The sequence below is a fragment of the Lagopus muta genome, chromosome 6 (assembly GCF_023343835.1).
Source record: "Lagopus muta isolate bLagMut1 chromosome 6, bLagMut1 primary, whole genome shotgun sequence".
NCBI lineage: Eukaryota > Metazoa > Chordata > Aves > Galliformes > Phasianidae > Lagopus > Lagopus muta.
The window spans coordinates 15,643,036-15,669,454 of record NC_064438.1 but is presented as its reverse complement, the minus strand read 5'-3'; the positions used below and the strand labels follow the sequence as shown (position 1 = coordinate 15,669,454).

The following is a 26,419-nucleotide window of genomic DNA, read 5'->3' as shown; positions in this document are numbered from 1 at the left end:
TCTTTCCTGCTCTTGCCAGTGCCTTTGCTTGCTGTCTGCATAAGGACTAAAGTTTTAAAACACTTGTTTTGCTTCAGACATCGGAATCCAGAATGACCCATTTTGAAGCATCCAAGGAGCAGTACTGAAGCAATCAGTGAGGCTTTGTCCTCTGTCACTGTGCTCCCTCTAAGGTAGTGCATGGCCCAGCAGCTCCGAGGGGAGATGCACAGTGTTGCTGTCATTGCTTTTCTCAATATTTTTTCCAGCACTTTCTCTTTTCCCCTTTCTGCATCCTAAAGCTTTAATTTTCTTGCTGACTTTTGATGGATTTCCCTATGTGTGGCTCTAATTATAGTTTTGCCAAGCAAACCTGACCTCTGCAGCTGCATGGGGAGTGCTGAGGTTGGGTCACTAAATGTTCTGCTGCAAGATGAAGCACACTGTGCTCTGCTCATCCCATGTGCTCATGTCTGTCAGCCTTACATGTTTACATATCATCAGACAGACATTTAAGGGAAAGAACCAACAATGGTAGCATCAGATGACTGGTATCTCTGTGGCATAAGAAAAAAAAATGCCAGCTGCCCACATATGTCACACAGACTATGCAGTGTCAGTGACCCATGCTTAGGATGTAGTAAAGCAGTTAAGAGAAGTGTGTGAGGCTGAGTGAAAGGATGTACAGGGAGCTTCCAGAAGTCTGTGCTAGCTGATTGCAACTGCATGGCGCTGCCTTTGCTATCTACTGTGCTTCCCTGAAAGCAGGGAAACAAAGCTGGCGGAAATCCTGTTATAGCTGCACACTGTCCAGCCCCTGGGAAGGGAGAATTGGGACAGCCTGTCTAGGCAGGTGGTAGAGTCACTGTCCTGTAGGTGTTCAGAACCTGTGGAGATGTGGCACTGAGGAACATGGCCAGCATGATGGGGCTGGGCTGGAGGTTGGACTGGATGATCTTAGAGGTCTTTTCCAATCTAATGATTCTGTAGCCTTCAGCAGACCACCTTCAAGTCAAAGCAGTTCTTTCAGCTACCCAACTGTTCCCACATGAAGAAAACAATTTCCTTTGCTGAGGATTGGAATTGAAGGTGACTGTACTGTCAGAATGGCATCAGTAGATCTTTCTCTATGGTCTGACTCTCAGCTGACTTGAGCTGGGCTGAGCCTTACCTGCTACAAGGGCTGTGTTCAGAGAAAGTGAGTAGTGTGCTGTGCTGGGAGGAGCTGAGGTGAGGGAATGGGATGTGTAAATATTGCTCAGAGTGACTTGCACTTAACCCAGGCATATGGACTAAATGCAAATACCCATGCCGTTTTTCAGGTGGGACGGGTTGGCCAGCAGAGCTGTCCATCCCTCTCCACTGTGAATCACCTGAGGCTGAGACCTGGTAGCAGGCATTGGGCCAGCTGCTCTCCTGGGCAGCTGCTGAGCTTTGCCCAAGGAGGAAGGTAGGCGTCATCACTGAGATAAGACACAGCGTGACCGAGTCCTTGTTCCCCTTGGCAGGCACAGCTGAGTTTGCAGCCTGGAGGAGCAACCAGACCTCACCTCTCCTCTCCAAGACATGAAGCCCTGACACTGGAGCCTCAGAGGGAAGGTACATGTGTTTGTGCCCAAGGGGATGGTGAGTGTGGAGGAGTGGCCATCTGGTTGCTCTACAAGCAGAAGGCATGGAGTTGGGAGCTCCCATGTCTGTCTGCTGGGGTTGGAGGTGCTGCAGCTCCATGGGTCTGCAGAGCTTGGTGTCCTCTGAGCTGCCATGAAGGTCTGGCAGGGCTAAGGGCTTGTTCTTCTCTTCAGTTCCCCAATTCTTGGAGGTCAAAGGGTCTGTTGTCCTGAGCTGTGCCCTTCTGCCTGATATCATGGGAGCTTGGAAAGGAATTCAAATTTATTGGAGGGATAAAGAATGCAGATGTCCCTGCAGATGCATGTTTCTTCCATTTCACACTTTGCTTCTGTGCTTGAGAGCTCCCTTCATTCCTCCTTACCCTTTTTACCTCTTACAAGAGCTGGCAATGTTTCTGCCAGCCTGAAACCTGAGGAGTAATCCTCTGCTCCAGTACAGATGCACAAAACCCTTTGGTTTAATGCCTTAACTACGGCACAAAATATCTTCTGCTTCCTATGCAAATCTGGCTGCTTGTTCTAAGCTGCTGCATGCAAAAGCACCACTTGTAGTTACTCATGCTGGGCAGAGTGGTGCAGGTTTTATGTAAAGTATAAAGATAAGATTTCAGAGGTTCGTCAGAGCGCACAGCAATACACAGATTTATGCTGGAGAGAGGTTAACGAGGCAGTGCATCGTTCATGGTGATCCTATAAAGAGTTCTCACCAGCTTGAGGTTGGGTATTGCTTTCCCCTTATGATGTATGGCAATCGTTATGGGTCTGACTCTTCTCGATGGGTCCTTGGTATTGAAGAATAGACCCCCAGGTAAGGAAGTAAGCAACCCTGTCTTTCTGTACTTGCACAGTCTTACTCTCAGCAGTTTCCTGCACTTCAGGCACAGTTTTGAATGCATACCACTAATCCAGTTGAGTTGTACGTACTGTTCTCTTCCCATGTCATCTGCACACAGGAAGAGAAACTGCATTCAGCAAACTCTGCTTCTGCAGCAGGGAGAGAACTGCTCTAACAGAATACAGCGGAATACAGCACTGGCTCAAAAGATTCACTGAGTGATATTAGTATGGAAAAAAGTGTGCAGTGCATATATTCAAATGAAAAAAAATCTATATGTGCACATGTCACATTTCTCTTCATTTTGTTTTTCCTTTTCCTCCACCTTCCTGTGGTGAAGTTGCTCCTCTCCTGTTTGCAAACTTGTCAGCTGGGATCCTAGGCAGGAGGTATTTAAATTGATATCCTTCAAAGGGATATCAAAGAAGCAGGTAGCAGTGGACTGATTATCCCCTTTTTATGGACTTGATTTTGACAGTGCATGATCTCTTGGCACTTTCCAGGCATCTAGAAAATGTTAAAAAGATAAACCACTCTGGTACATTAATTATTCAAAAAAGATACATTTATAATGAAATAGCTCTGTACATGTAACTATTTTCAAAGTTCAAAGTCCATAAAAAGCATTATTTTTGGATGTGTAGGGATTTGTTGGTTGTCCTCTCTCCTTGCCATATCTCTGCTGCACCCAAGCACAGGATCAGGGCAGACTGTGGTTTGGTGACTCACCCCATTCTGACGCCTGGGTCCCTCTCCTCTGTTCAGGTTGGGCACACGGCATTCAGTCTGTAATCATGCTTGAGAGCCCTCACTGCTTCCTGAAGTATTAGGGAGGCTGTAATGATGCTAAGATTGTTCTAATCCAATTTGATCTGTAAATCCACTTCTCTGAAAAATAAAGGAGTGGGGGGGTGGTAGTGGAGTGTCTTTGCTAAATCAAAACCTTCCTGGCATCAGAGGATGAAGGCTTTTTCTTTTCAGCTGTGTACCGTTAAATACAAAGGATACACAGTATGGTTGGATTAGCATTTCTATGGGAACCATAAGTTTTTGCTTTCCTTGACCTTTACCTGCATAGTGCTAAAGATTCATTGAAGTGGCTCCAAAACACCTTATTTGTTTGTTCAATGAGCTCGTTGCTGCGGTCAGTACTTGGAGAAGCTTTATAAGGGCCTGCAGGAGGAGATGAGAGGCAGGGCAGGCTGTGAGGCACAGAAGGGCAGCTCTTTTCCTTCTCTGTGCTGCTTAGCAGCATCCCAGCTGATACGAGGTGTGCAGGCTGAGACCACAGGTCAGTGTTAAGCATCTCTGCAGCAAACAGATAAACAGAATGGTGAGTACATTCCCCTGCTCAGAGGCAGGTAACGCACTTGGTCTGATTTTTATTTGCTTTGACTACGCAGCCAGAGCCTGCCCGGAAGAGTGCGTGGTCATTCTTGCTGCCCTTCTCTAGTGGAAGAAGACTGTGAGGAATGTCCCATCTTAACCTTTGCCTCTTGCAGATCTTTCATATCTTGCTCCTGGGAGCTGCTCTCTTTGCTGTTTGCAGCCTGATGAAGTCTCTGCTTCCCAGATGCCAGCTGGAGGATCCTGGTTTACCTCTCCTTTTCCCTGTGCTTTCTTGCTTCTCTCTGTGAGACAAGCAGTGCAGTAATAAGTCCGTGGCATCAGGTTTGAGGTAGGACTCACAGGGACAGTTTCCAGCCCTGCTCTTGTTGAAGTGGGGTGGACAGCAAGCTGCATGCCTGCCTCGCGGAGCTCCAGCTGTGCTGATGTGACCTTACAGCACAGATGAGAGATTGTTGCTTCCTTCCCATTTCTTCCCCTCTTGCCTAAGGCAACTTAGGAACAAGCCCTTCCCCTTCACAGCTGTGCATGAGGCAGGATTATGAGGAATTTACCCTGGGGATGTAATGGCAGCATTCCTTGTGCCTTTTCTGCACTGACTGCTGCTAGCCAGCCTGCATTGGAAAGGGGACGGGATGCAGTGGGAGCTCTGCAAACCACACCTCCTGCCAGGACCTGCTCAGATACTCTGTGTACAGTGGCAGTGTTATTTCTTCCTTTGCTTTTTGGTGTGGACTACTGCTGGCTTCAGGGAAAGGAAGCAAAACCATCCTGCTCCTGGAGGTACTTGGGGACAGCCACAGAGAAAACATGGGGTTATGGAACTTGGTAGGGAATGGAAAGTCACTCTTGGAGGAGGAATTGAGGGAAGGAAGGCTGGAGGAGGTCACAGCTGCTGAGTCTCAGCAGAGTTTCTGCCTAAGAACTTTTTGTTCTGGTTTCCTGCCTTCCTGTGGCAGAGGGAGAATGCAGGGATCGGCTTTGAGGAGTTGGAGATGCTTGATTAACAGGTGGTGAATTTTTCAGGTTGGGTTACCCAGTGTCTTTGCAAGTGTTGAACTGAAGGTATGTGCTCTCATTTTGATGTAGTTCTGCAGGTTGTTTAACCTATGCTGGTGACCAGTTGGTTTTGGAGCTGTGGGTTTAGAATACCACTGCTATGGCTGCATTGCATTGTCAGGAGTAAGGAGAGAAAAAGTACTTCTTAGAGTATGTGTGATCGTGGTGTTTTCTGAGTACAGCTGTACTCATCTGGTTGGATTGAATACTAAGGACTTTTTTCCTAAATACTTTGTGAAAACAGAATTTGTCTCTAAAAACATTTGTTAGGAAGTTTTCTACCACCTCACCTACGCTCTCCTCTTACCCCCTATTTTCTGCAGCCCGTGTCAGTGCTGCTGCTGTGGGCTTTTTTCCCAAGCAGACAGAGCACCTAAACAAAGAGAGCTGAGCATAAGCACCTCTCAGACAGCATCAGCTTCTGAGTTTGCTTCAAGTGCTGCTGCCTGCTGCTGTTAAGCTGGGAGGATCCCCACTGACAGGTAACCGAGTGCTGTACAGCGGTACTGCAGCCATTTCAGTGAGGCAGAGATCGGGTTAATTGTCTTCTCATGATTGGCTTCACCCAGCTGCCTCAGCTGTGTTTGTTTGAATACATTTGCAGAAAGGTCAGACTGTCCGTGGCTCCCATACGTTGCTCGTGGGTGAAACCGATGGAGCAGCAGCTGCAGAGAGGCTTCTCTGGGGAATTGCTGTCTAGAAACCTTCTCCCTGCTCATTCCTGCTGAGTAATCTTGCTTTTTATATATTTTTTTTAATCCCTTACGGCATCTTGAAGATTCACTGTAGTGAGGTGAAACTTCTCTCACTGTCCTGTTGCCAGCTTGCAAGCCAGAAGCAATCACAGTGGTGAGATCATTCTTGTCCAGTTCTCAAGAGACGCTGGAGATGAGGAAAAAAGGCTTAACTTCATGCATACCCCTGCAGCTGTAGCTCTAAATAAGTGCTGTTCAGGTGCTCCAGAGATCTTGCTGGCTCAGGTGGAGGAGAAATTGCTCTCAAAATTCCTCAGTACACAGTGTGAGAGGGTGCTCTATCCAGCAGTAGAATTCCTATTTCAAAAGTGGGCTGGGTGGTCTGGTGTTTCATCCATGTGTGATTTGGGAGCTCTGGACTGCACGAGGCTGTCAGTTGTTCTTTGTGCACCATTAATTTCTGGATCAGGGATCTTGATCAATGAAGATGTAGCTCTTTCCTCACTTCTGTTCTTTGCACCTGGCATGGCCAGGTGGCATGAATCTGGTGGGACCGCTCTGGCTTCTGGTTGCTATTGCAGGTACAACCTGCTCTGCACACGCTTTGCTTTGCTCAAGGGGCAGGTGAGGCAGCTCTGAGGCAGTCACTGGTGATGTTCAGTTCAACAAGCTGAGGAGCTGCTCTGGAATTGTGTCATTTCCTGAAAAGATTATTTGCAGAGCTTTGAATGCCACCTTAGGCCTGAAGCTTCTTTTCTGTGGGGCCTTGCTGGCTGCCAAGCAGCCGTGGGAGTAGAGGAGGAGTCAGGGGATCTGCTTTGATGGGGCTCTCCTTGCTTGGTTTTCAGCTCAAATCGGAAGCAATCCAACATGTCTGATGTTGAGTGCCAAGTCCTCTGTCTTCTTACCTATTTTTCCTATATCTTCTCTTCCTGTATCCTGTATCTGTAGGTATCACCAATAGGGCAGAGCACATGTGGAGAGCATACTTGATGTAAACACATGGAACCTCTCTACTAATTGCTGTACTCAGAGCAGTGTGTGCCTTCAGTTTCGCAATACTGTTACGAGGACTCAGCTGGTGAATAAAGGCTATATTATCTCTCTGCAATTAAAAAATCCCATCTTTCTCAACTACAGTTCTTGAGTGGATTGCTCCTGTCCTCCAGCAACCACATACTTGTGGTAGAACATTAACAGCAGTGGCATCAGCAGGAAATCTGATACTGCTCAGGGCCTTTTCTACTTGACTAAGTGAATGATATTTACTTTCTCCTAGCTAATTGTGTCCTTTGTGGATGTGCAGAATGATCTCCAGTCTTTGGAAATACAATGAGTTCTTCTCGATGCCAAAGGGCATAATACTGTGGGGTTTTTCCATTCCTCTGCCTTTGTGGTATATGAGATAAATCCTGGTGTTGCACTGCTTGAGATGTTGCCCTGTTCTGTTTTGTTTCATTAAAAAAAAAAGATTAAAAAAAAAAAAAAGGAAACTTGTTAGACTTTTCAAATGAAGGAATTTGTAAAAATAAGTTGTTTCTAAACTAGCTGTTGCTATTTGTCATATCTTACTGCAGGCTTTACTTTATTTTGTGGAAAATCTGCTGCGTGCTAGCTACATTGACACATCCTAGACCATTAGATGTTTATGGAAAAAATGTGGTTCGGATTTTGGTTTTAATTGCTGGGAATTAACTCAGGGCCCAAATATTGTTAGAGGAAAAACTGATGCTTTCTCTCCCGCTCCCCAAGACAAACAAGCCAACAAAGCCAAAACCCCAATTAACAGGAGCAGTTCCAGAGCAAACACACACCCTCCGTGTTTGCAGTGCCAGCACTGTGACGCTGCCAGTGGGACAGCTGTGAAGTGTCCTTGGTTTGTGCTAGCTGAGGAATGGTGTGTGGGTGCTACAGAGACACAGCCTTTGTGGCACTTTCTGGGGGAGATGATCTTGTCTGGGGATGGTGAGGATACCTGTCTATTGCAGAGGGGTTGATCTGATAGTTTTTGGTGTGTGTCGCTGCTTTCCGTTGTGCTGTTGAATTGTGAAGCTCAGAAAGCAGTGGTGAGTGCAGCTTTGAGAAGTTCATGGCACTCACGGCTGGAAATAGAGAACTGGTGCCAGCTTCTCTGTGCAGATAGGGGCGTAGGGTCTTCGTGCAGTGCGTTTCTTTGTGGCATGATTTTTTTGACAAAGTTCAGCAAGTTGGTATGGTAAGTCATAAAGAAGAATTTCTCTCTGCTCTTTGAGGGAAATGGTGCAAAGCAGCAGAATATGTCCTTGAACACGCTGCTCAGCATGACAGAGCCCATTCCAGTAGTCCATGGTTCTGGGATATACCTCTTTATCTTGGTGGCATGTCCCATAATGAAGTCATCTGTCGATAGTGCAGTGTGGGTTAGCTCTAAGCTATCAAACTGGGCTAATCTCCCACTGAATAAACAACACAAAGGTTCCTGGATTCGTTCCTATTTCCTTAAAGGCGTACAATCAAGTGGAGGCAATTAAAAGAGAGAGAGAGTGTGTACCAGATATTACACCTGATTGCAGGCTCACAGCCCAGGGTGTGTATGGGTTCTCTTAACTTTTAAAGAAAAAAAAAAACCTTATAAAACAATTGATGTTTTTCTAATTTTTCAATGTATTTCTTTTCCTGCCATTCCTTTTGGGAAGGGAGAACCCAACAACCACCCAAACAGATCCCAAACAATGGAAGCGAATTTCCTACAAGAAGGGAAAGATTAAAATTAATTTTATACAAAGTATGCTGAGAGGGAACTTTTCTTCCTGCTTTCTCCCAGCCTTCTCAGGGAAAGCCGTGGCAGAGCTTTTTACAACAATTTCCAGCAAATGAATGTGCAGTGTCTTGGAGCAACTCTTGGAAATTTAGCCTGCATGGAAGCATGTTTGACATGGAGATCAGTGTTCTCTGGCAAGGCTCGTTTCTCCTTTACATTCACGTAATCAGAGAGGCTTGTCTGGCTGTAATGCAGTCCAAATACGTGCTTTTTGCGTGTAATGAGGGTATGTGTTATAAGTATATGTAAGTAATGATGGTCATAGTCAATATGTGAGATCACTGAATCTCACAGTGCTATAAAATCCGAGAGCCCACTCATCTATAGAAGTGTCTGTCCTACAAGAAGCACTGTTTTTACAGTGCTTTTTTTCTTTTCTTTTTTTTCTTTTTTACTGTTTTTGAAAGCCTTACTGGCTTTCAAAAGAGCAGGAGAGAAGGGAAGATAGAGTAAACAGCAACTGGCAGATGTTTGATTCAGAGAGATATAAGAGCCCATAAGCTTTTGCTGCCCTTTTCTTTTAAATCCTCCTTGTTACGCAGCTGCTCCTGACTAATGCTTCCAGTCCATGAGCGAGCAAACACTTTGTGCTTCGGTATCTTTAGGACAAGAGGTAATGGCTCTAAGTTGCACCAGGGGAGGTTCAGGTTGGATATTATCTCTTCTCCAAAAGAGCAGTGATGCGGTGGTGCTGGCTGCCCAGGGGCTGGTGGAGTCGCTGTCCCTGGAGATGAGCAGGAACCGTGTGGATGTGGCACTGAGGGACGTCATCAGTGGGCATAGTGGGGGTGGGTCGATGGTTGGACTTGGTGATCTTAGAGGTCTTTTCAGCCTTGGTGACTATGATTTTGTGATCTGGGTGTGCTCCTGCTCTGTATCTGCTGTGGGCTGGAGCAGCAGGCTTCTGCTGCCTCACCATGGCCCTTCTTCTCCTCTCTTTGTGTAACATCCTCTGGGATGTGGGAGCAAGTCTGCCTCATCTGGTGTATGCATCAAAAGTGCAATCAGCTGAAGGACACCTCTGAATTCCTTAAGTGCTTTTGTATCAGCCTGTATTTGCTGCTGCATGGTCTCCTTGGCTGGGACTGATCCTGCAAAGCAGCTTGGAGAGCATGTGGCCAAGCCTGTGGCACCTCACTGCCCCCTAAAAACATTTTTCTGTCATTTCTGTGGCTCCCTTCAGTGCTATGTAACTCTTTCTCATGGGTGTGTGTCCTTCCGATCTGTTTCAGCAACCAGCTTATGTGTTCAGCTTTTGTACCAGGGTGGGGTTTTTATGTTTCTAATAATGTTGCCTTAGGCAGAGATGTGCAGGATCTCCTCTGGGAAATTTCCAGTGATGATCTGACCGCTTTGTTTTCTGTTTGGTGGTGCCCCTTGGACACCTACTATATGCCCAGAAGGAATCTTCTTCACGAATCCCTACTACCACAGCGTCACCAAGTATGCAGCAGCACAGGAACACAAAAACCTGCTTTCCTTTATAGCTCTACAGACCCCAAGCATTGGCCTTGCACCAGAATCCTGGTAAGCCACTTAGCCAGTCGTCCTTAGTTTTTCCTTTGTTCACTGTAGGTTCATTGTGCTGCAGTCTGGCAGGACTGCTAGGAATGCTGTGTGTTCAGTGTCTGTACAGTGCCCTGCCTGTGACTGAGGTCACCTGAGGACCAGCTGTGCAGAGTTTGGCCGTGCTTCCCACTTTCCTTTCCTCATCAAGTTGAGAAAAACCCCAAAGTTGTCATGTGCACACGGTGCTCGCGGTCACAGATAAGGGCTTGGTTGTTGGTGGTGTTTGAGTCATGACTTTTCTTTACCTTTTTAGCTCTGCTGCTACACTAATAAGAATTCAGAGAGAATAAATTGGAAACCATGACCTTGTAACACTATCTTGAAAACAGTATTTCCACTTTCCAGGAATTGCACCTTGTGTTCATTCTTCTGTTTGCTGAAACTTGCACACCCTTCAAGTTCTGTGTTCAGGTGTTTCTTTTTTTATGCTACGAGGCTTTGAAACTGTTCTGACATTTGAGTTTCACAAGTAATTATCAGTCTCCAGGAATAGAATTTTAAAATAAAGAGCCAGCTGTTACAAGAATTGGATTCAAATTGGAGGGTTGACAGTGCCAGCATGGGCAGGTGACATGCCTTGCCCAGGGCTGTATAGCACATTGAGTCAGGATTAAGATTCATCTTGCAATTTCCCAGCTGAAGGTCTTGCCTGGCAGATCCAGCTGATTTTCTGGCCCCACTTTGCACAAGACAAACTACAGTTTATGCCTAGAGAGGTTAAAATATGCACATAAAACTGGTCTGAGTTACCTCTGTGTAGAAAGCACCTGGTGTTTCTTATCCTTACTGGCATTCAAGTTCCTCCTGTGCTTTGTCCAAGATGATCTGTTTGCTTTGCAGGCTCTGCACACCAGGAAGGTTGTCTTCTAGGTGCAAATGAATTTCTGCATGCTGGGCCCCAGCACACACCGTGACGGGTGGTAGCTGTTGTAATCCACAGATCCTAAGGACTGTCTTTTCTCTCTTGAGCTCTATATCAGGTTTTTTGCACACTTGATATCTGCTCAGATCTGGACTGTGCAGTACCAGAGCTGACTGTGATGGAAGAGTGGGCTGTAGAATGTGATGTGCGGAGGTGGTTCCCTGCAATTGGAGCTCGTTGGTGCTTTTGGGTCTCAAACACTTCCATCTTTTAGTAGATCTCCCAGACCCTGGAAAAGAGTTGTTAGTCTGGGCTGGATGGGCTTTCTTGTGACCCAATGCAGATGTTGTGGTGATGGGGATTAATAGCCTAAAAGATAGACACTACCCTGATCCTAAGGTGTGTGGAAATGCCTAACTGGTATTGTCTCATTGGCTGTCTTGCCTGCCAGATGGGACCTGGAGAAATGAGTTCTGACAGGTCTTTGCCACTGGGAGGTGACTTGATTACTTCTTTCTGTGGAACATGGCAGGTTTGGCTGACCAAAAGCATTAGGTGCCTGTACCTATCTGTCTCTTCTGTCTCCTTCAGTTTTATCCTTCAGTGATACTCTGCATCTTGCTGATAGAGCTGCTTCCCAGCAGTTTGCAGCAACTGTAACTGGGGCAGGTCAGATGAGATCTGCTTCACACCTCTCATCGGCATTTCTACTGTGCAATGCCCTATCCATGGGGATGGAGATGAACAGCTGGAGACCCTGGGGGAGGAGCCCATCAGAGAGCTGCCATGTGTTTTGCTTGCTGAGGCTGTCTCATGTTTGCAACTTTGTTCTTCTACGAGTGCCATCTCGCCACTGAGAGCCACATCTGGTTTCCGGCCTCTCCAAGCAGCTTGAACAGGAGACTCTGTGCTCTGAATGTTGAATTAATGGGGTTGGTCTCTTACAAGAGTGAGTCAAATCCTTTCAGACTCTTGTCCATGTCAGGCTCCCAGCTCTTCTAATGAAGAGGATTTTACCATTGCTAATGCTCGGGAGCTACAATTCGGTTGGGCTTTTGATAAAGTGGGGAGGTGCTAGAAGTAGGGATATCATGTTTCCAATTTCAGCTTGCAGATGATTCTGAGGAGGACAGAACATCCTCCTTGTACAACCTGTTGTTTGCTGCAGCAGAGATGAGAGTCATCATCTGTGTGGGTTGCTCTGGCCTTTGAATTACAAGTTGATGAAGCTCGTAGCAAAGAAGTAAGATCTTTACTTCTGAGACACATCAGCCCCTCTTACATATCTAGAGGGAAGTTTTAGAAAATGTATCTCTTTTTTGTGCTTTTTCACTTTCTGTTCCTTTTTTTTCTTTTTGTCCTCATTCTTATCACAGCTCTTGCTTTGAGTGCACTTGTGGAAGAAATGGGTCTGTCAGAAGGGTTCAGCAAGGCGACGTGTGACAGCCAATAAATACAGTTCACTGGTGGGGCTGTCTGACTCACCATCATCACCTGTAATAAAAGATAAAGATATTTGGAGCTCTTTTTTTATTTTCTTTCAGGTCTAACTTTACAACTTTGGTTGGACTAGATGATCTTGCAGGTCGTTTCCAACCTTGTGATTCTGTAACTTTTACTTGAGTATGAGGAGGAAGCTGAGGTTCTTTCTGTTTCTTTCTGACTTCTAACATGTACAGATTTGCCATTGGCAGCAATATGGCTGCCCACTAAGTGAGTAGAATCAGGCTTTAGCCTCCACCTTTTGTTCTGTTGGCCCAGTAATACAAGGAAGCTTAAACAGAAGGGTTTATTTGAAGAAAGAGTGAAAGACCTCTATCCACCACCACCTCACCACCTCTTTCTTCCCTCTTTCCCTTACAGTATTCCCCAAAGCATGGGCCCAACTCTGTGTCTGTTGCTTTCTAGGGGTGACTGCTTGACTAGAAACATATAATAGCACCAACTTACAGGAAATCTGCAGAGTTTCAAACAAATATGTTTTCAAGTGACACTAAACGGATGCCGTGCAGAATTACCCATTTGAAAGGGGGAGTGAAGCATTCTGCTCGTTCTTTGAAGCAGAACAACCCTCTGGCTCACGGACCAGCAGTAATGAATGGAGTCACATAGCACGGCACATAATCACCTTCTCCTTTTGTATTAGTTTCATGCAGGTCTTGCATGTGACATTCTTCCAGGCCGTCGTGTTCTTTATCATCCCAGCGTATTAAGAGTACAAACAGAATTAAGTTGCTTGTTATCATGGCATCTGCACATGGCTTTTAATTTCTTGGTGATTTCAAAAACAAAAGGAGCCAAGCTCTCTTGGCTAGTGCTGTGTTTAAATCTGCTCGCAGCCTGCTTGCACAGCTCACTTCTGCCCTGCAATGCAGAGCAGGGATCTGCAAGAGGAGAAGCTCAAAGCAGCGCAGCAAGGCTTAGAAATGTGGCGCTGGTGCTGAAGAAAAGCTGTCTGGAGCGCGTTAAGTGGGAGCAGTAAGTCGGAAGGTGGGTTGGCGTGGGGATGTGCTGTGTGCATCTTTACAGCCCCAGGACTGTGCTTATTAGAGGGGTGCTTAGCCCTTTTGTGTTGGGTACTTGTAAATAATGGGAATTATTTTCTTTGGCATCTGAAATGTCTCTGTAATTGTGTGGTTTCCTTCCTACAAATGTGAACGTTTCAGATTAAAATTCTGCTTGGCAGCTTTTGAACTCTCAAAGCAGAGGCAAAAGGGGCAGGAGTGCCCAGCTTATTAGTTTTTTTTCCCATCTTATATCCCAGTGTAGGAATGTTCTGACCTTTTTTGTGCATGTGCTGTAATAACATGAAATAGGATGGAATTAGTATTTGGGAAGTGTTCGCGGGAAAACATCAGAAGTGGATGGTCAGCTGTAGGTCTGGGCAGGAGAGGGCTGAGAGAGGCATTCCTGTTCCTCTTTCCTCCATCTCAGGCACAGATCCTCCTCGCTGCTCATTACTGCCTCTGTCCTGGCCTGCAATTGTGGTACACGTCTGGGTCTTTCAGACCAGCATGGTGTGTAACCAGATGGTGCGTGGGTCAGAAGCAGAGGGTCGTGTTTGACTGTGGTTTCTCTCTTTCCTGCCCCACAGCTCTTCCATTTTCCCCTGCCCTGGGGCGAAGGACATTGAAAAGATGGAGAACCAGAGGAGATCTCTCCTGGGATGCGTCCACTGGGAAGCAGAAGAGGAGGGGGACGAGGAAGATGAAGTGGCTTCTGGTGCTTCTCCTTCCAGCCAAATGAGCGAACTGGAGGACGTGCAGGTGGAGATGCTTGAAAAGGCGAGGGAACTCTTCCAGCTCTGTGACAAGGATGAGAAGGGCTTTATCACCAAGTTGGACATGCAGGTGAGAGAGGAGCTGTGAATTCACGAGTGGCAGGAAAGAGGAGAATGTGGCACGTCTTACCTTTGGCAAGGTGGATGCACACACACCTGTCTCGTTCAGATTTCAGGGAGCTGGGCTCTGCTCAACCAGCTGATCCAGGAAGGGCCTTGGGCCTCTTGGGAGTCCCTGGGACAAGTGGGACTGCAAATCCAAATTTTTAAGGAAAATAATAATAAATAAATAAATAGATAAAAAGCAACAGTTTGTACAAACGTTAAGCATGCAATGGATGGGAAATCTGGGGGAGCAAAATCTTTTGTTTATTTTAAAAACAAAATAACACAACTATAAACAGGAACAAGAAGTCTCAGTCTTCACAAAAAGGCTGCGTAACTTTGTTTTGTCTCGGTCATAGCTGAGGTCTTGTCTCAAAAAAAGTATGTTAGACCTGAACTATGACTTTGCATTGGCACAATGTGTGTTTTTTTTTTTTTTTTAATTTTTGTTTGTTAACAGAATCTCTTTCACTGTTCTTTTTGCTTTAGTGGTTTATCAGGAAGATTACATGTGCAGTGTTTTCCTCCTTTCCCATCTCTTTCTCCATCTGTAGTTAATATTTGGCAGGTCTTGCTGAGTAAACAAGTGCTGGCTTAGTTGCTGACTCACTTTGTTTTGTGATGCCTAAGTTTGTATACCTATGTTAATAAATATTTATTAAGCTTTATCTAAATCTATGTTTTTAATGGACAGTGATGGGTTTTTTTCCTGTACTTAGAGTTATTTGGAAATTTCTTTGGGAAAACTTTTACACCAGGTGCTCCACACACGTAATCCAAAGGCAAATCTCTGTTCCTTAACTGTAGTGGAATAACAATGCAGTCCTAGCAGACAGACAGAAGTTCTCTCTCTGCATTCCTGGTTGAATCATTTGTTAACTGAAAACCTTATCAGTGTGCTCAAACAGAGTGTACTGTCATACTGTCTCATCCTAACCAAGAGGCAGTGCTGAAAGGGCACAGCACGACAGGCCAAGGCTGGAAACAGCCGAGGCAGCAGTCACAGGAAAGGCTTTGAGTCATGCTTTCATCATGTTCATTCTTTTTTGTCTGCAGAGGCTTCAGAGTGAGCTCCCCCTAACCCTTGAGCAGCTGGAGACTGTTTTTGACAGCTTGGAACAGAATAATAATGGTTACCTGACACCTGTGGAGTTCAGCATGGGACTAGGTAAGGACTGTACAGAGGTAGAGGAAGGACAAACTCTTTTATTGGAGATTGCACATACTACGTCGTCTTGTCAGAGTGCACAGGGGGGAGATGAAGAGAAGGAGCTCAAGCTGGGAACTGTGCTGCTGTCAGCTCTGCTGCTTGAGAGGGCTCGTTGCATGGCCCCTGACAGGTTACAGGAGGCTTCTCCACAGCTGACAAAAAGAGCAGCAATTTTAAATGTTCAATTTAAAGCAATCTAACATCCTTCCAGAGTGTCAAAACAATCTTAGCATCATTCTCTACCCCAATTTTCCGAGCTGCAGGAGGCAGATTATAAGAGATAATGACTCTTTATTTAAAGTAGACATCCCAAGTGCCCCATCTAAGCCCATTTCCTTAATTAACTGCTCAAGGTTTTAAGCTGGAGTTAGTCCTGCCTGACCACACTGAAGGTTTTTTATAGCACACATTTTAAGAGCTGAAATGAAGCTGTTCTGCATCCATCCATATTACTTCCAGTATGGAGAGAAATCTCATGTTTTATGCTGAATTGGAGTGGGCAGGTTTCTAGCAGATGCCAAGGATGCAGGGGGATTGTAATCACCTGGGAGGAAGAGGAGCAGTGAGGTAAACTGCCTTGTGTTGGACACTGTCTGAGCGTGAAAGGATGACAGGAAGAAAAAAGAAGCTTGCATTAAAACCTTAGCATTTTTTACAGTCTTGCATGTAGTTAATGGAAAGGAAGACATTTAGAGGCAAGAAACAGTAGAATTGAGTGACGTGAGGTACACAGATTTTGAATATTTTCCTCTTAGAGCAGCTCTGAATATTTCTGGTTGCTGGCCCTGTGGCTGGGATGTCACTTCTGCTTGGTTCCAGAGGTATGCACGAATGGGAAGGTGGCTGCTGGTGAAGGTCTGACCTCAGTGTACAGGATGGGGCCTGAGCTTTGGGCAGAATTCCTTGATTTGTTTCTTTTAAGAATTTGTTCCTAACAACAGTATCCGTCACATGCCTTGCATAGCAGGAATTCTCATGGCGTTACTGTTGTGGCATGAAACAGAATTTGGGAAGCTGGAACTGGTACGTCTGTGGGATGGGGCTGGAGGGCTGTTCAGAGGATAAGTTTGTTTTGTTCAGATGCCCCACAGTCCCAGCAAGAGGCAGTCTGTCCTGTAGCATGTAAATCAGAGCGGATGTAGCATCCTGGAAGGGAAGAGAAGGGTAATGATCTCCCTGATACTTTTTTGTGAACTGAGAAACTGAGGCGTGAAGCTGTTCAGTGCCTGGCTTGCAATCTTAGAGGGGGTTTGTGGCATCGTTGGCAACTGAATCCTCATAGCATGGCTCCACAGGAGCGGAATGACCAAACGCCACGTTTCACATGCAGAGGATCCAAGGCTGGGAGTGGTATGTCATTTTAGCACAGATGTGAGCAGAGCCATTACAGCTTGTTGTCAGGCTGGAAGCCAATTTCAGTCCCAGCATTGCAGACTGGACGCTGACATCACTCAGCACGTCAGAACTGAGGCTCTTTACTGACTAGGAGCTGTATTGTACAACAGTAGAGTGCAGGCAGCTTCTCACAGAGCAGTGACATCCAGTTTGACTTTTTTCTCCTTCTTCCCTTCCTCAGGAAAGTTAATAGGAATCGACTTGTGTCAAGAGGCTGGAAGGACAGATCACTCCAGTCACGAGGAGACCTTTGAGTCAGGTTGGTCAGATGACATGGACCCAGCAGACGATGAAGAGAAACGATTCTGCTCCATGATGGAGCAGCTTGGAGCAGCCCAGGTGTTTGAAGAGTAAGTAGGGGTGTCTTGTGGCCTTACCTCTACCTTGTTTTGATCTTGCAGTACCAAAACTTGAAAGTACCAGCAAACATCCAGGAGGTGAACTGAGCTGCTTGCTCCTGAAGTACTGCTTAGTTCTTCCTTGGTTTGTTGTTTTTTTCTTTGTTGCTGGTGTTTTTTTGCTTTTTGGTTTTTTTTTTTTTGTATGCTTGTTGTTAACAAATGTAATGAAGTCTGGGTTGTCTCATCAGTTATAAGTTACCTTCAGTGCAATGCTTTTCACAAATTGTTTCCCAAACTTTAAGTTCATACCACAGCTGTAAGATGTAGCAATTGATGTGGAAACTCATCTGCATGTGACAGATGAAAAGAAGCATGTGAGGGTTAGACAAGGTAAGGAGGATGTGTGTTCTGTCTGTTCCAAGAGGGCCTGTGAGCGTTCACATATGTTTGGAAAATCTTAACTCTAAGATTCTGCCTGAAAGATGTGTGCTCAAGGGATTACGGGGGACTGAGCTGATCTTGAAAGCAGTAAGAAGCTGAAATGAGCAGATGCTCACCAGAGCTTTGGAATTTGGTATCAATACCCTCACTTGTGGCCTCAGTAGAACTTACAGACTCACTGTCATCCAGCTGGTAGCCTGTAGATTTTTTTTAGGGCCTTACCAAGTGAAGCATTTTCTGTGGTTGCTTCTTACTGATGCAAATGTGTTGGAGCTGGGGTGGTCCAACAGTCTGTGTGGCAATGGGGTTTTGGTGGTGGTGGTATTTTCTTTTTTTTCTTTTCTCCAGGCTTCATAGTACAGCAGTTGGCACCAGTTTGCTGGGAGCAGCTCTGCTCCAAGCAGGGGTTGGAAACAGTCAGGATTGGAGACAGAAGCTGAGGGCCAAGGACTTTGCTGTTTGCAGAGCTGCATCTGTCATGAAACAGATTGTGCTGTCTCACATGCACTGTGATGCAAAGCACCTGCTAATGCTGAACAACTTTGGAAGAAAAACTGAATGCTGCAAATGAAGGAGTGACACTGTGAAAGCCATATGATTGTTTTGGCTAAGTAGCCTGTGCTGTTTACAACAATTTGTGAAGCATCCGGTCTTCAAGTTTGTTAAGTCTTATCCTCATTTTGACAGTTCTATACTACAATGAGTTCAGAGGTTGCTGTCATGCCTTTGTGCTGAGGCAGCTGTTATAAAGAATTAACAGGAAACAGAAGCTAATGAGAGGGGGAGAAGGAATCTGATCTTCACTGTTTTGCAACTGAATCTGATCTTGACTGTTACATTATCCATAATGTAACACCATGAAAATTTGCTCCTTTAGTTTGTGATTTAGTTTCCAACCTTGCTAGATGAACAGACAGAGAATGGCAGTAGCATCCACTTGTACTGCCATGGTGTGAGAGTGACACCTGTGTGATGTGTGCCAAAATCCCTGGGCTGTGGGAGTTTCCTGAATGTTCATCTCTTCCAATCTTGGTTTAGACACCAAATGTATTATTACGGAATACTTGGAAAATAATTGTTCCAGATTTTCTTCCTAGGTGACTTTTTGTCTTTCAGATGACCTCCTCCATTTTAACCTCACACTTTATTTTAACCTCTTTGCTGTATGGTGTACAGGAGGAGGTGACAGGACAAGGGCAGTCTGCCCTCCCCTGAATGCATGCTGGAATTAGAGTAACAATCCAGTAGATGACACAAATTCATTTGCTTTCTTTCTCTCCTGTATGCTTGCTCCAGTCCTAGCGAGGTTCGAGATCTTTGGGCCCGGCTACGAAAGGAGCGGCCGGAGCTCTTGGCCAATTTTGAGGAGTTTCTGCTGCGTGTTTCCTCATACATCAGGGAGGTGAATCATGAAAAGGAGTCTATGGAGCGGGCATTGAAGCGGTAAGGAGAACATTGTTGCTACTTACTGTCTGGAAATGGCTGATATTTGGATGAAATTACAAGTGTTATATTCTGCCTCAGTATATATGCTTTATATTCTGCCTTAAGTGTCAGGAGAGGCTGGGTTACAGGACATTGAGATTTTTCTTGCTGTAATGAAATGACTGTTTATCTTGACCTGATTGCCAGAGGTTTGTTTTGTAGCAGTACACACCCATAACATTTGATCTGGTGAAAAACCAACGGAAGTAACCTTCTGGCAATGCCACGCAGCTCTTAGTAGGACTCTCTTTGCACTCTTCTCTCCTGTTTTCTGCATTCTCTTTCTCTCTTGTGATATGTGTGCACCTTTTCTTTCGTAGAAAGGAGACGGACCATGACCGGGAAGTCAGATGCCTTTATGAAGAAATGGAGCAACAGATCAAAGCAGAAAGGGAGAGGCTAATCTGCCAGGTACCTCATCTCTTTTGGCCGAAGTCAAACTTTCTGTGGTCTGAGCCAGGGAGGGTGGCTCATCCGGTTAAGGAGCAGCTCTTAATTGTGCTGGGTGTGCATAGCTGTGTGTCTCCATCTTTGCAGGAAGCACTGAAACACAACAGGAGTAACCTGCTCCAAAAGGAACTGCACAGCAAAGAGCAAGAGCTGGAGAAAATCCTCTATCGACAAAAGAAGGTAACAGAGCCCAAAGCCTTTCTAAAGTGCGCCGCCTTCTACCGTATTTCTATAAAGACCTTTTCTGGATGGGGGTGGCTTTCGTCTGCTGACAGTATGAGCCAGCCTAATTTTGCCCATCTCTGAAGGTGTTGAAGTGGGTTAGTTTGGCTGCAACAGCAATGTCTCCCTGTGAACATCTTGGCCCTCGTTTTCTCATCTGCTTTGGTTTCTCTTGTATAATACCTTAATTTGGCAAGGAAAATGAGGTAAAGATTTGGAAGTTGTGAATTTGGCGCCTTTTGTGGTGTGTAGGAAAGCTGTGTATAGACATGCAAGAGCCAAATAGTTTTTTTTCTGGCTGCTCCAAAATAACCCAGAGGGAACAGTTCCCTGAAGCTTTGAGCTGCATGTACTGCATGCTTGCATTTCAGTACCTAATGACATATTGATTAATCAATCAGTAAAAAGATCAAAGCAGAAATTTTCCATTGGCTTGTCAGTCCCAGGCATGGGCATTTGTACATGGTAGTCCAGTTTGGATGTCTTTCCCTTCTTCTCTGGAAAACTGGAATGTGTCTGCTGCAGAAAGAAGTCATGGGAGTTACGTGGAAGGTTCTGGTGACTGGAGATATCCAAGTTGGATAGCTAGCTGTGATGAGGATGAAACAGAAGTTCTCTGAACTCAACAGCTCGTTGTACAGCAGCTGGAAAAGCTGATAAAACTTCAGATACCATGAGGAATGGTAATGAGAATAAGATAGAGGGTGTCATTTTCTTAATTGGTTTGTAGTTATGGTCTCCTCTAAGTCCAGTGTGAGAAATAAAGGTTCAGGTTGCTGATATAATAAAGGGAATAGTGTATTTGCTTTAGGAAGAGAAACTAGGAAAGCCTAACCCTAATTTTGGAATGGAGGAGACTGAGGGAAGTTATACCAGAGCTTTACAGATTGAGGATGGTTGTGGATAAGGTCCCCATGCAATTGTTATTCCTCAAATCCTGCAACAGCACAGACGAAGGACACTCAACAAGACAAGTAGGAGGCTGATCTCAAAGATTGTACTTCTGTGGATTAATAAATAGAAATAATAGAAATTTTGCCACAGAAGGTTGTGAATTAGCACTTCAAAAACAGATTGGACAAACTGATGGACAGCAGGCTCATAAACATACTGAAAGGGAGAGAAGTCAGGGATACAGATTCCATCATCTTTAGTCTAAGAACTATCGATGCTGGGGGTGTAGAGCATAGTGGCTATCTATGCATACTCTTCCTAATTAGCATCTCTTCTTGCTGTGGGTCGGGGCAGTGTGTGGACACTCTTACTCAGCTGAGCTTTTCTGATGTCTTTATCTTGGAGGCTTGTACCAAGTTACACGGGCAGCTTGGTCCCTCTTGTGGTGGAACTCCAATATTGTGATTGTGCTACTCTGCAGAATCAGTGTACAGACAGCATAAAACCAGAATTCTTTGTGATTTTGAGAATTCTCAGAGAGGGGCACATGCTTTATTTAAATCCCATCCCCTGGCTTATTGAAAGATCCAGAGGCTGTGGGCTGGTGTTACTGTTTCTTACTCTGAACTTGTCTGCTCAACATATGCGGTTGTGCTAAGATTTTCCATGATGTCCAAAGGACTGGAACTCTTGAGTCAAAGCTGAGCATGACGTGTACTTGTAGTTGCAGTGGGAAGAAATGTAGGGCTTTGATGTTTCAAGGAACCTGAGAAAGGTGAGCTCTATTCATGACTTGTACACGTGTTTTTGCAGAGAGCAGGGCAGGAAAGAGAAAAGCACTTCACCTTGTGTCACAGCGTGTTTCTTTCACTTTCCCTTTGAGAGTCTACTTGAAGGAGCAGAAAAGGTGTGCTTAAAGCATGCTTGGCTTACACAGGGGTACCTGTCCCTTGGTGAGATCTCTTCTCCCTGTGCCCTTACCTAACATTCCCTCTGTGCACTCAAGAAGTTGTCACACAGGGTATTTGAAGAGCTAAACACGCTTGTATATGCAGAACTTCTGGGAACAAACAATACATTCAGCTCAAGTGACTGTGACTGTGGAAAGTGAGTTCGGATTGTGTGTACTCCCATTTCTTTGTAGCACCAAATTCAGCAGAGGGCCTTGGTTAGCAAATGTGGTTGACTGGATACTGAAATATCAGTGTGATCCTTCCAGTGATGCCCTACTTGACTGAGACAAGTGAATTTGACTGATGCGTCTGTCTTTGTCTCTTTCCCAGCCTATGCCAGGCATTTGCAAATGATCACGTTGCTAGCTGAGTACAGGGAGCAGACTTCAAACTTTTGAAGTTAGGCCTGTTATTCGTGCTGGTGTCTTGTGGGAAGCTGTGCCCCAGCAGCATTTAAACAACCCCTCTAGCCCGAATCTCTATCTTCAACATGAGTGAAGATCACCAGGTCACTTAATTCTCTGTGTATGAGTAGTGTGACATACCCCAACGCCTTGATGCATCCCTTTTTCAGCTGCCATGGGCTCAGGAAGTCCCTAAACCCAAGGATGCATTTTAACATCTGTGCTTAATAACTCCCAACAGACATAACCCTGCTTCCACCCAAGTTTTTCCCGTCGTCCTATGACCTTCGTTTGCACTCAGATTTCTACTCTGCCTGAAGCACTTCCTCAGCCTAACAGCATTGCTTGTTCCTTGGTGTTAGCGCTGATGAGAAATAATTGCTTCCAGTTCACCTTCTTGATACCTTTGGTGGTCTTGTGGACCTAAGCTGTGTTTTCCTCCCTTCTTTCAGCCTGTTTTTATACATGATTGTAGCTCAGAACCCTTTCTATTTAACTCCTCCTCTCCCTTTGCAGCTGGAACATCAGCTGCAGTCTCTGAACTCAGAGCAGCTGGAGACCCGTGTGCAGAATGAAAAGCTCCGGCACCTGAATGAAAACCTACTGGAGGAGCTGGAGAAAAGCAAATGGGAGCTAGAGGCTGTCAAGGGACAACTGCAGAAGCTGCAGAAAGAGGCCCAGAATGAGCAAGAGCAGAAGGACAGGTGGGAATGGAAAGGGAAGCAGCTGTGTGGGCTGTCAGAGCAGGGACCCAGGCAGAGAAGGACAGGTGTGCAAGTAGTTAAAGAATAAGATTCTTTAATTAGAAGCTGTGGTCTTATCAGACAACTGCCCGTCTCCTCTTGAGGAAGAGAAGTAACACTGCAGTGGTGGTGTTGGTATGAACAGGCGGTGTTACTGCTACCTCTCACCTGCCAGTAGTGAGAAATGAGTATGTTCATTGACAGTTGGCTTTAAAATTACTGTAAAAATTACAGACATTCCTCAGCTGAGAGTTGTCCTCCTTCTAATTTCCAGTTCATCATTGCCTCTGTAAAGTCCCTACAAATTCTATGCTAATCACATGTGTTCCTGTTTATGAGCTTAATCTAGTAATACATTGCTGCAATGAGGGGATGTTTCAGTTCCAGATGACAGAGAGCATCCTTCCCATCTCTAGCAGTTGAGGAAACATACATGTGAAAGTGGAAAGCGGATTGTCTGCCCTCATGCCAGAGGAGAGCTGGAGAGCTGGGGTAAAACTCAGGCATCCCAGCTCCCATGGCAATGCTCCTTCCTCTGAGTCCTCCTGGAAGACCTTCAGCTTTGTGAATATTGCGGGTGTTCCTGAGAAAGGGATCTTTGCATTTTGTCTCCCATTGATTTATTCCCTCTTCACCTAGGGATGTGTTCAGAGTCTCCAAAAACATGCAGAAAGAGAAACAAAGCCTCCTTCGGCAGCTGGAGCTCCTCAGGTAGGAACAGGCCTGGGGCTGATGTCAAACCCTTGGGCACAGAAGGGACAGACTTGGAGCAGATCCTGCTTCTTGCTGGAAGCCATCTGAATGGCCAACATGGTCAATGGTCAGTTTGGGGGTAGAAGTGGAGAGTTGGCCTTTCTAGTGAAGCTCGTTCCCTGCTTCATTGGCAGTGCTGTGGTGTCAGTGCTGTGGGAGTGCATTCAAGCAGCACTCACACACTGCTTATTTTTCTAGGCCCGGATAGACTTGTGCAATTTGGTCAGCTCCAGCAGGGTACAGGCTGTACTGTGTTACTGAATAATTCCTCCAGGGGAGGAATTTAGTCTTCCCTGCTGCCTGTTAACTGAACTGGGATGCATGGAAATCTCAACATAACCAACATTACCGAGTATCTTCATTTGTGCCCCTAGCTGCCTTTCCATCTAGCTTTCAAATGTTGGTCTTTTAATCCCATTTTCAATGAGGGCTTTGTTTTTTCTTTCCTCTTTTTTTTTTTTTTTTTTGGAGCAGAGAGATGAACAAGAAGCTTCGAGATGAGCGTGACACTTTTGAAGCCAAGAAGCCGGTTAGTCTAAGAAAGAAAATCCTAATTCCCAACCACCCTCCTTTCATCTGCTGCTGTTGCTGTCACCACTTGGGGGCATCTCACATCCACGGGGGACAATGACCTGACCTCACAAGGCCTGGTGTGGTGCTTAAAACAGACTTTGTGGCACTGCTCTGCCCGTGCCAGAGACGAGCTCTGCTGGTTGTTCTTGCCAGCTGCCTGGCTGTAACCCAAGGCATGTTAGTTTGGGACTGCAATGCAGCTGTGTGCAGGGCTGCAGTGGGTGCTGCCTGCTGCACGTGCTGGGCTTGTGCTCTTTAGCTAATACTGGGCACCTGCAAGGCAGGAAGCAAAGCGGCACAAGTCCTGACAGCTGGCTGGTGAGGAAGATGAATTCCCAGATGTGCTGTCAGCTGAGTTGGGGTGGTGGGACATAGGAGAGTTTGAGAGTTTCTCTGACCCCTTGAGCTTGTAGAAGATGTTTTCAGGTATTCCTTGGGGGCAGCTCCTCATTCCTGCAGGGAGGGTGCAGCAGTGAGGCATCGTTCAGAAGGCTAGGGGAAAGCAGTGGGCCCCTGTGCAATAAGAGCCCTTGGGGAGCATCCAGGACAGTCAGTACCATTTTTGGCCTTTCCTAGCTTCCAAGGCAAGTACAGATATGTGATCTTTTTTTTCAGTTCTTCTTATTTTTTCATGAAAAAGTCTTTTTGTTCACAAAAATCACTGTTAAAGCTGCTCTGTACCTGTCTTGGACTCATCCCTGCTACCACGTGCCTTTACTGGCTCTGCCACCATGCTCTCCTTGCAGATCTGGAATTAGCTGTCCTGCAGTGATGACAGGCAGCAGTAGGCTGGGACAGACCTTCTATAGCTGGTTTGTAAGGGAACACAAAAGGAAGTGCAGGGAAGGTGCCCAAAAAGGAGACAAAGTACCCTACAACAGAGGAGAAGCTACTGGAGAGAGGCTGGAATTCATCTTCAAGCAGAGAAGTGGCTGTAGGAAATAGCTTCCATAAGTGTTATGGATAAAGATGAGGTATGTGTGCATGCACTTGGCTGTGTTTCTGAAAACAGAAAGATGATTTTTTTCTTTTTTGAAGCTGCTGTATGTGTGTGTTTGTGCATGCACATGTGCTGGAGCTCCCTCTTGGAAAAGTATAAACACAGTCACTCTCTAACAGAGCCCAGTGGAAGCAGGCAAAGAAAACAGTGCATTTCCATGTGCATCATTCAGCATTTGGGTTCCTTTTGGGTGGGTGGGTGTCCCGTGGAGACCACGTTCCAGGTATGTGCCTCTGTGTGCAAATTTAGTCTGCTTCTCCTCTCTTCTCCTTTTCCCCACTAGAACCCACTCATGGCTGCTCTGAAACGTCTGCTGCAGGTGGACCTACGAGAGGGCCTTGCAGAGAGCCGTAGTATAGAGGAGCCACTTTCTCCTTTCTCTTTCCTGTGCTGGCACTAGGGATCAAGCAGCAGGTTGAGCTCCTGCTACCACCTTGCTGATCTGACAGCATAATGTTGGGCAGACGAGGCCTGCACTGGAATAAGATTTTTTTCTTTTGTCAGCTAGGGCATCTCGCTGGCTGTTCTTATTTCAGTCTTTAGGAAAGCTACGTACCTGCAGAAGATCTGCTGTTCATACTGTCCTGCTGTTAGAGGGAGAGGAAATAGCAATCCTTCCTACAGCAGAAAAGAGGAGAGTCCAGCCTTCTGCTCTGTATCCCTAATGGGTAACGTGATGTCTGGCAGACAGTATCAGTGCTTTCACAAGCTAAAAGGAAACCTAAGGCCTTAATATTCTCCATTCATGTTGGGAAGGGTTGTGTTATTTCTGTGAAATGAAGTTGTGACAAACAGTGGTTCTTTCATAGCAAAGACTGAAATGGTTGGAAGGACGAGTTGGGTTGCATGTGGCTGACAGCAAGCCAGCTGCTGCTCCTTTGCACTTCTCAGTGCACAGCTATTGAGCCTTGCTCTTCGTAAGAGCTTCTGGCCTTGCCTAGGTGGGCAGACCTGGCCTCGTGCCATGGGGCACACCTTTGCCCTGGTGGCTCAGTCACACATAGCAACATGTGGCTATTCCTGCTTGCGTGCAAACTGCTTTGGGGTGTTCCATTTTGCACCCATCTGGCTATGGAGTTATCCTCGTGTGCTGCAATTTGATAGAGGTCTTGCCCTCGATGAGCAAATTTCGTGTCTGCTCATTGTGAAGAGTGTTTGGGAACTTTGATTACGCTGAACATGTATTTGTATTTCACCGATAAACCAGAAGATGCTTGTATTTTCTGTCCCATCCAAAATGCTTGCATACATGCTGTTCTTGCTGTGGAATCCTTGTCATTATGTGTTGTACAGCTGCAACGTTATGTCTGTCCCTATACCATCGCTATGAAAAGTCAAACGTTCCATAAACCTGGCAGGCCAATAAAGCGTGGCAGAACCAATGGCAAAATGCACC

The 26,419-nt window shown here is 45.7% G+C and overlaps 1 protein-coding gene across 8 annotated transcripts in view; it reads left to right on the top strand.

Moving 5' to 3' along the window:
• CRACR2B (calcium release activated channel regulator 2B) overlaps nucleotides 1-26,419 on the top strand; it is a 41,544-nt gene that overhangs the window by 1,753 nt on the left and 13,372 nt on the right. For 2 of the 8 annotated variants that reach the window (XM_048948736.1, XM_048948735.1), the window contains exons 1-10: nucleotides 3,774-4,572; nucleotides 13,869-14,124; nucleotides 15,216-15,327; nucleotides 16,946-17,114; nucleotides 18,843-18,989; nucleotides 19,352-19,442; nucleotides 19,569-19,661; nucleotides 22,471-22,658; nucleotides 23,337-23,408; nucleotides 23,925-23,979. In XM_048948736.1, coding sequence (XP_048804693.1) covers nucleotides 4,331-4,572; nucleotides 13,869-14,124; nucleotides 15,216-15,327; nucleotides 16,946-17,114; nucleotides 18,843-18,989; nucleotides 19,352-19,442; nucleotides 19,569-19,661; nucleotides 22,471-22,658; nucleotides 23,337-23,408; nucleotides 23,925-23,979 — 1,425 coding nt within the window. In that variant the 5' untranslated portion in view covers nucleotides 3,774-4,330. Of the gene's footprint in view, nucleotides 1-1,487; nucleotides 1,606-2,752; nucleotides 3,734-3,773; nucleotides 4,573-4,834; nucleotides 4,855-5,555; nucleotides 5,577-12,581; nucleotides 13,265-13,868; nucleotides 14,125-15,215; nucleotides 15,328-16,945; nucleotides 17,115-18,842; nucleotides 18,990-19,351; nucleotides 19,443-19,568; nucleotides 19,662-22,470; nucleotides 22,659-23,336; nucleotides 23,409-23,924; nucleotides 23,980-26,419 lie in introns of those variants that run through there. The other 6 variants (XM_048948738.1, XM_048948737.1, XM_048948741.1 and 3 more) reach the window with 6 other exon arrangements.